This window comes from Rhipicephalus sanguineus, chromosome 5 (genome assembly GCF_013339695.2).
Source record: "Rhipicephalus sanguineus isolate Rsan-2018 chromosome 5, BIME_Rsan_1.4, whole genome shotgun sequence".
NCBI classification, from domain to species: domain Eukaryota; kingdom Metazoa; phylum Arthropoda; class Arachnida; order Ixodida; family Ixodidae; genus Rhipicephalus; species Rhipicephalus sanguineus.
The window spans coordinates 79,050,387-79,059,717 of NC_051180.1; the positions used below are offsets into that span (position 1 = coordinate 79,050,387).

The 9,331-nt window shown below is 48.4% G+C and overlaps 1 protein-coding gene across 1 annotated transcript; it reads left to right on the forward strand.

Annotated features, from left to right (window-relative positions):
- The first annotated feature begins 488 nt into the window (after positions 1-488).
- On the forward strand, positions 489-9,087 carry LOC119394744 (putative ammonium transporter 3). Its single transcript, XM_049415975.1, has 8 exons — positions 489-573; positions 2,341-2,884; positions 4,478-4,549; positions 5,039-5,098; positions 5,205-5,278; positions 6,451-6,791; positions 7,655-7,855; positions 8,860-9,087. The coding sequence occupies exons 1-8, from the start codon at positions 489-491 to the stop codon at positions 9,085-9,087; spliced, it is 1,605 nt and encodes a 534-aa protein (XP_049271932.1).
- The last annotated feature ends 244 nt before the right edge of the window (positions 9,088-9,331 follow it).

The window sequence follows — 9,331 nt, forward strand, 5'->3', positions numbered from 1 at the left end:
GCTTCCCAATATCCCCGTTCACTTCCTGCTCCGCCGCACACTCGCCAGCTCTCCCGCGGCCGACGAATCCCCAGAGCCTTCGCACCAGCCCGATCCACGGCACACTAGCCGACGCGTCCGCCTCGGCGAGCAAACATCACGCCACCGCACCGCCGGGATTACGAGTCGGCGCGGCTCGCACGTTCCGCGGTCGCCGAGTTGTGTCGCACTCGCGCCTCCAGTAAGCGCCCGCGAGGCCACTGCTGCGGTGCTGCTGGTCAAGATTCGGGGCTCGGCATCACAAAGAAAAGAAAGCCTGTCACTAACCAGCACCACGGTGACGAACGGCTCTGCTTGTCCCGATACAAGCCTGCGCGGTGAATAAGGGTACGAGTGAGCACGTGTCCGATATTTATATGAGCGGTAAGGTCGCGTGCGAACTCATTCGGCAGACCTAACGAAGTCCCAAACTGCGTTCGCAGTCGACCGTGTAAAAGGAAGCAGCAGCCATGATTGTGGACCCTAAGAGCATGAAGCCCGACGATGCGACGTGGGTACTCACTTCGTCCTTCGTCATCTTCACCATGCAGACAGGTGGGTGTGCGTGCGGCTCAGATGCGGCGCTTCTTTTGCATTGAGCGACTGCGACGCTGCACGTTTTTGTATTATTGTTTTCATTTGCCCGTGAAGACTATACGAAGCTCTCCTCACGTGGCCACAGACTGGGTTGTTTTCGCGCAACTCGAGGTATAGACAGCGCTACCGGTTATCTGTAGGCAGTACTATAGGTTAACGATATTTATAAAATGTGGCCACAACTGCGTTATCGCGTAGGCCTGGGCACCTCGGAAACAATAATTTACGTGATGGATTAATTCCCTCGTTAATGTTACTAAAGCCGACCGGCAAGGAGAGGAAGGTAGTGATGCTTGTGAATGATTTTAGCCAAGGTGACTAAATTGAGAATAGTCTAACTGGATGCCTTGTACAAAGAAAAGAGGGGCGAACAAATGTATAGATTACAGAAACACAAGGGCACCTGCACACGTGCGTGCACAAGAAAAATGTCATGCGGTTCAAAGGTGTTGCAGAGATGTTTCGATGACAATGAAGCATGTGCGCAGACGAAAGTAGTCTCGGTGAACCGCAAAAAGCAATAAGGGAGGGAAAGAACATGTTAGTCCTCGTTTCCTGATACGGCCGGTGATTCGGAATATATCAACTTTAAGCATGCATGCTGTTGTCAAGACTGTATCGGCAGCCTCTAGGCGCATCCATACGCACCGGCAGAATTACCTGCATTTCCATAAAGTACTTTCTCTTTACATGGGTACGACACTGGGATCGATGTCTGTGGTCTCATTGCACGAAGAACAAATAGGAGAAAAGCAATATCCCGTCATGAATAACCAAGTGCAAGCAAGGCTGATGAGGCGGAAACAACAGCGACCAAAAGAGGGCACGGATATCCGCCTTACTGACAAATTGAGCAGCGTGCGTGCCTCTTTCTTCATTAGCATCGTGACTCAGGAGGTTAGAATGATAGGGCAATACCAGTACATGGCTAGAGGATCATTCCCAGCTTCGAATATCTTCGCGACCTACGCTAAGTTGTAAACGTGTAATGTAATACTCGAAACGAGAACAACTTTGATTAATTACGGCAACGTACTCACGGTGTCATTCGATCAGTAGGTACAGAAGCCTGAAATGTGTATATTGAAGCCTTCCCTCTGCACGCATGGTCCCAGTGCAATACGTAGATTGACTTCCTGTACTGAAAGCCTACTGTCCACTTGCTGTGTCCAATGGCGCATGATGTACTTACATCAGGGATCTCAAACACGTGGTCCGCGTATCTCTCGCTAGCGGCCCGGCTCGCTCATAACTATCTTCGCCGCATATATTTTTTTAAATTTTCTTAATAAGTACGCTCGTAAACTACACAGGTATGACTTGTCTAAAGCATTTATTTCGTGAGGCACTCCCTGCGGTCACCATGTGTGTATACATAACTGTGAAACAACTCTATAATTTTAGAATCGGTGTCCGGTGATTTTAGTCACTTTGGAGATCGACATCGATATGTTGTTGGAATCCTGGTGCCAAATCCCCTTCAAAAATGACCCATATATGACATAAAGGAAAGGTCTTGTTTCAATTGTTTCAAATGGCAACATTAGCTGACATTTTAACACACAAACCCACCCCCCTCTCCCATCTTCTTTACTGCCCCGGCCCTTGCGGGACTAAATTTTGTAACTGCGGCCCGGTAGCTGAGAAAAGTTTGAGACCCCTGATGTACATGGTGAGATCTTTCTGCACGCGCTGCCAGTCTTTACAAAAACACGTCGCTTTCAGGCTTTGGACTTCTCGAGTCCGGTTGCGTGTCCAAGAAAAACGAGGTGAACATCCTGATGAAGAACGCTGTGGACGTGGTCTTGGGTGGCCTGACCTACTGGAGCGTCGGATACGGTCTGCAAAATGGCCAAGGACCCGGCACCAACCCGTTCTGCGGCGTCGGCTCTTTCTTCCTGGACGCCAGCTCAGAGGTGATGGGCGAGGAGTTCGCCATGTTCATCTTCCAGCTGTCCTTTGCCACCACGGCCACCACTATCGTGTCCGGCGCCATGGCCGAGCGCACAAACTTCCACGCGTACTGCCTCTTCTCGGCGCTCAGCACTCTCATGTACTGCATACCCGCCGGCTGGGTGTGGAGCAGTCACGGATTCCTCAACCGCATCGGCGTCATCGACTTTGCCGGCTCGGCCTGCGTTCACTTGCTAGGCGGCACGTCGGGACTGGTCTCGGCCCTGGTGCTCGGCCCCAGACTCAGCTGGGACAGGCACAGCAGGCCGCGGATGGGCAACCCCACGAACGCTATGATTGGCGCATTCACCCTGTGGTAAGAATAATAGCGATTAAAAGCACGACTTCGTTATCTGGCTTTTAATGGGATTACTTCCCTGTGTCGACAATGAACGAGAATGCTGATTGTACTGGATTGTACACTCGCTTGCTTTCGGTGGTGATGATTGGTGGGTTTTTGAGGCCCAATGTCCAGGCGGGGCCAAAGAGCACCATGTCTTGTTATGCGGCGTTAGCGGTGGCTAACGATCTACGATGATAGGATGTAATATGGCTGTAGAGTGGCCGGAAATCACGCGCTATATCGAAGCGTAAAAGATATACATATGGTATAGAGCTTGTGACAGTGAGACGTGGAGTGATCTATGGCTGTTCAATGAATGACAAAGGATCATGGTTGCTACGAGTGGGCAAGTGTATATCGCTTGCTTTCGATATCGCATACTTAGATTTAAACGGATGAGGTTCAGATAGGCCTCCTGAGAAGGGGGACAGCGAAATAGTTGCACAAAAGTATGATGGCGCGAAAAGACACCACCGAAAGCAAGCTTTCCACGTCTTTTCATTTCAACCTCTCTTGGTAGAGTTCTTCCAAATACGCAGCAGCAGCATGAATTCGCCCGACTTGCATTACCGTTCACGTAGTTCTCAAACAAGCTTTTTTAACAGCGACGCTGTTTAAGCTAGCCGTAATGTGTCCGACCCTATCTCGAAAAATAAGCGGGTACGTGCCACAGAAATCGGCTAAATCCCACTACTCACCACTGGTCCACTAAAAATGACGAAGACATCAGTTAGCCGAACAAACGCATATATGCCACAGAAATTTGTGCGGTCTATCAGAAAACTGTCATCATCATAAACGGGTATGGGCCACAGAAATTGGGCAAATCCCGCTACTCAGCACTGGTCCAATAAAAAGGAAGAAGGCAACAGTTAGCCCAATCATGGCCTATCCCCCGGATTTTAAAACAATTTTATTTCTAAAATAAGGTATCACCCGTTTCATGGCCGATCCCCCACGGTGGGTTGCGCCAAGTAGCTGAGGATCAACCAACCAACCAACCAACCAACCATCCCCCGATGTGGGTTGCGCCAAATGTCTGAACAACAACAACAACAACAACAACACTAGGGAACGGGAAAGGCAACGGCGGCTACGAGAAGACCCTGAAGCGATGGAAGGCCTACGCCAACAACGACGTGCCCGTAGACCTATGAGAGGTGCGAACGCTCGGTTTCAGCGCGAGTTTGTGTCTCGTTGGGCATGCATGTCGTGTCTGTGACTGTATGAGAGGTGCGAACGCATGGCGCGAGTTTCTGTCTCGAACTTGGACATCCGTGTCGAGTCTGTGACTGTGTGTGGTTTAACTCGAACCTCTATGTGCTGAGAATCAACGTAGAAACAACCTAGCATCACCTAGCTTAAGCCTAGCAACGACTTAGAAGCAACCTAGAAACAACCCTCATCACCTAGCTAAGGCCTAGAAACAACCTAGAAGCAACCAGATTAGCCTTCAGTTTCGCTGTTTCAAGGTTTGCGCACTTAGAGCTTAGTGAAAGCTTGCCCCCCCCCCCCCCTTTTAAGCTTTTACCCCACTTGTTCGCACTTGTTTCTTCGTTTCTCCAGGTGGGGCTCACTCGTCTTCAACAGTGGGAGCACGTTCGGCATATCCGACGAGAAATGGCATTTTGCCGCCAGGTACATTCTTTGGCCATCATTGCCTTTCTCTCCTCTTTTTTTTTTCTTTTGGCTTTAATTTAACTGTACATCGGCACCTTTTGCAAAGGCGTGTAATTGTCAGTGATAAAAATTGCCTCGGATAAAAAAGTTCTTGTATCGCTAGCTTTTGTATCGTTTTTTAATGCAGCACTTCGGTGAAACAACGGAAAAGATATGATTTATGTTTTACTTAGCTGGCAATAACTTAGACACTTCGATCGCTGTTTTTTTTTTTTTCTCGTAATCTCGGAGTATGTTGAAGGTTGCGAGAACTGCCTTGAAAACGAGCATGCTACACGTACTGTTGTGGCTTTAAGCCCTCGTTAGCTCTCGTTATTTACGAATTTAGTGAAATGAAATTTGTTCTTACGGTTAAGCGAGCATGCACCCATAAATAGCTCAAGAAACTTTCTTCCTAATGCACTCTCTCTTGCTGTCCGAGCGAATAACTGTTCCACCTTTATCCAGGTCAGCTGTCTCCACCATCAATTCTTCTATCGGTGGTGGTCTTGTTGGCACCATTGCAACGTAAGGTTGATTTATTTCATTGATATATGCCTTTATTCTGTGTGGAAGCTCACGAAAGTATCTACAAGACAATAATGTGCTGATAATTTTCCGTGTGCTCCTGTAGCTACCTGGTCCACAAGCATTTCGACATTGAAGACATCATCACTTCCATCCTTGGATCACTGGTGTCGATAACAGGTTTGTAATGAATGAAGTGTAACGTTATGGGCAATTGAAGTATCAACCGCTTCAATATCAATCCAACTGCTCAGATAAAAATTCAAACACAGGTTTTGCATGCATATAGGAATACCTTATAAAATGCAAGGCTTCAATATCAACCTAACTGCCCAGATGAAAAATTGAAACAAAGGTTTAAGATGCATGTAAGGATACTTCATGAAACACAGGACTTTTCTGTTGTTATCTCTTTGAACATGCCTTTTACTCGACGTCAGCGGTTTCAGATTGTTGTGACCTTGGTGAAAGAGGCGTAATAGAATATAGGAGGAGCAAATGGAACGACGTTAACGCTTCCAACGCTCCTTGCCCAGAACAGTGACGGTGATCGCTGCCGCGGCGCATCTTGTGCCAACATGGCAATAATCTTGACGTAACTGCGAGTACAGTCGAACCCGCGTATATAGAACTCGCTAAAAAACGGGAATTCGTTCAATATGTCGCATAATTTGGCATAAAAATTTAAAAGAATTTTTCGTATTTTCGATGCGAATTTTGGTGCGCAAGTAGGCTTCACGGAACTGGTTCACAATATTGAAAGGAAGGCGGCTTAAAACAACACACGGGAAAATTTTTTTAGTTCCTATTTTTGAGCTGTTTTTAGTTGGCGGTGGGGGTTACATGCAGGGGCAGGTTGTAGGCGAGAAAAGGCGGTATCGGTATGGTCCTCCTAATCACACCGCTCACTCTTACAAATGCATGCTGGAAAGTCCCCTCCGTGAGAAAAAGCCAACCTCTTGTGAGGGAAAGCCAACTTCTTGGGGCGTTTCGCACTGCCCCAAGTTCGTTATATGAAGTGTTCCGGCTATTTTTGTTCGATGTAGCCGTAAATTCTTCTATGCATTCACGTTAAAGCATTGTCATATTCGAAAATAGTTCGGTATAAAGGATAATTCGATTTAGCGCAGTTCGATATAGTCGGATGCGACTGTACACGCATGTCTGTACAGACAGGTAACCCTGTCAAAATGTTCAGTTTTGAGTACAAAGAGCCGCTCATCCACCCGAGCCAGGCTGTCGACATCAGGCGGTCGCTTTGGCACGTGCTCGCGTGGTCCGTACTATTTTGGGGCCGACTGTACGTTCAACGCAGTTCACGTCAGTCGGGTCCTACTGCGCCCCTATTTCAGCCGGTTCAGCTTTCTACCGTTCTTGGGAAGCGTTGTTGATCGGCGCTGTGGGCGGCCTGTGCACCACTCCGGTGCCGTCCTTGCTGCGGCGCTGGTTGAGCGTCGACGACCCCGTGAACGCGGCAGCCATTCACGGCGTGGGCGGCCTTTGGGGCATGCTGGCCGTCGGCCTGTTCCTGGACACCACCCGATACCAGGGGCTGCGACACCACCGCCTCGGTCTCTTCAAAGGCGGCGGCGGCAGTCTTCTGGGCATCCAGTTCGCCGCCTGCCTCACCATCGTCGCCTGGAGCGCGGGAGTCACCTTTCTCGTGCTTAAGGTGAGGACTTATGTTGCGAAGGTTCTATCAAAAATAAACTGAAACATTTGCGTCTATTTAAACACTAAAGGCTCGTTCACACCTGCGACTATGACCGGTCGCGCGACCATTTGCAACTTGCGACGAAGAAGCGCTTCAAGGCGACCGATGTTCATACCTGAGTGCGATCTATACCCGTCGCCACAAAGAATTCACGTCTGCTCTCATATAGCACGCATTGCCACTGCCCCGTAAAATAAGCTGATGTCCTGCTCCTGCTCCTGCGCATGTGATTTAATCATAGCTTTGCGACTGCAGTCGCGCGATTGAGATATCGAGTGGCGAGCGACTCAGTTAAAGTAGTCGCTTTTCGACCAAAGCGGCCATTTGCGACCATTTGCGTCCAGTCGCTATGCGACTAACTTGGTCGCGTGACCAGTGCTAGTCGCAGGCGTGAGCGAGCCTTATGAAAGAAGACCTCAAAGGGTGAAATTGTGGCGGCGCTATCATTACATCTCATGCCGTTAAAAAATAAAACATCGATGACTTTACACATAAGTTTTTCTTGGGAACAATACGCATGGCTGCATTTTCAGCGGTTATTTGGCACCAGCAAATGCGGAGTCCTAGGTGTAAGGATGATCAGTTGAGCTACTTTTAAACGACAAATCAGTGTAAAGACAAGTTATTATAACTTTTCATTCACTTAACATACTAAACGATCAGTATATTGTCTGGCTGGTATTTCATCGGCCATGTGCTTTTCATTCTCTCCTGTCCGTGCTCCGATGTCTATTAGCTATGTGCCTGACGACTGAGGCCGACCTCTCCGATTACTGCTTACAAAGTGTATATCTACGTCTAAATCGGGTCATAGTTAGTCAAAGATATGCTTCAATTCGCAGTTCATCAACAGAGTCACGCCTCTACGCATGCGGCCTGGAGACGAGTTGTTGGGAGCGGATTTTGTGGAACACTGCATCGAGCACCGGGAGCCCGAAGACTCATTCCCGGCGAACCATTTTCTCCGAGACAACAGTGCGGAGACCGATCCTCCAGATGTCAGCTTGCTCCGCGCCGAAGACGAAGGCGAGGCGTACCAAAAGGTACACGCCTCGAATCACGCTCAAGGCACAGTTACAGTTACACGTAAAAGCGCCATAACAAGAGGGAGAAATAATGCGAATAAATCTATCTATCTATCTATCTATCTATCTATCTATCTATCTATCTATCTATCTATCTATCTATCTATCTATCTATCTATCTATCTATCTATCTATCTATCTATCTATCTATCTATCTATCTATCTATCTATCTATCTATCTATCTATCTATCTATCTATCTATCTATCTGTCTGTCTGTCTGTCTGTCTGTCTGTCTGTCTGTCTGTCTGTCTGTCTGTCTGTCTGTCTGTCTGTCTGTCTGTCTGTCTGTCTGTCTGTCTGTCTGTCTGTCTGTCTGTCTGTCTGTCTGTCTGTCTGTCTGTCTGTCTGTCTGTCTGTCTGTCTGTCTGTCTGTCTGTCTGTCTGTCTGTCTGTCTGTCTGTCTGTCTGTCTGTCTGTCTGTCTGTCTGTCTGTCTGTCGTCTGTCTGTCTGTCTTGTCTGTCTGTCTGTCTGTCTGTCTGTCTGTCTGTCTGTCTGTCTGTCTGTCTGTCTGTCTGTCTGTCTGTCTGTCTGTCTGTCTGTCTGTCTGTCTGTAGATAGTTCCAAGTGATTGCTAGTTAGCACGTGTGTGTCGTTTATTTTTGTCAGTCAGCGTGTATTTCTTGGTACGGTTTATCATGTTGCCACTAGGCCACTTCGCTATGTTGATGTTTGCTCACTTGAAGCAAGGCCAGCTCCAGCTTCTCAATTTCTTACACCAACAGAAGACTTAGCGCCAAAACCACGGCCGCAAAGAGGACGCATAGACAGGACGGATGATTGTCCCGTTTACGTACGAGTAAGTGTCCTTTTTGTCGTTGTGTTTTGGCCGCTAATTATCGGAACTGAGCATGCACCAACTAGCTTAACAGCAAGTACTACTCGAATTCTCATACAATAAAGTAGTGATAGAGTTTAGTGCCGTTGCTACTACAATATGTCACGTGCTCTGTTTTGTAAAGGAGGACGTTCTCGTCGAGCACAAAGAAATGGAACATGCTTCAAGCGTCGACGACGTGTCACCGGTGGATTGCACCTCACCCGACTTCCAGCGGGGCGCGGCAACTTCCTTTTGGGAGGCCATGAACTCAGAGGGCCACGATGGCCTCGCCAACAAGGACTCGATGAGTCAGCAGGAGGTAACCATCAGGCTGGTGGCCAACTACAGGAGCAACTGTACCATCGCCTAGCACGTCGTCCCTACAGCGGGTCGTTTGGCCGGGCCGTCTGCTGACGTCCCAAAGGGCACTTAAACCACCCAGAGGTCGAAAATTGTGATGTTGCAATTGTACACGAGTCTGCAACAGCACGTAGCCACGAGAATTTTTCGAAACGGTGCCGTAATAGCGGAGTTACACGCGTTTGATGATCCAAAAGCGCCGCTCGCTTGTTTCGCTTTCTTTCGCTACGCTCCGTTCTTCGGCTCGCCTCTCC

Bases quoted from the DNA above. Each gene is read 5' to 3' on its own strand.
- LOC119394744 (XM_049415975.1), top strand. From the start codon at position 489: ATGATTGTGGACCCTAAGAGCATGAAGCCCGACGATGCGACGTGGGTA. The intron at 574-2,340 runs GTGGGTGTGCGT...CGTCGCTTTCAG, and splicing joins CATCTTCACCATGCAGACAG to GCTTTGGACTTCTCGAGTCC. The intron at 6,792-7,654 runs GTTCTATCAAAA...TTCAATTCGCAG, and splicing joins TGAGGACTTATGTTGCGAAG to TTCATCAACAGAGTCACGCC.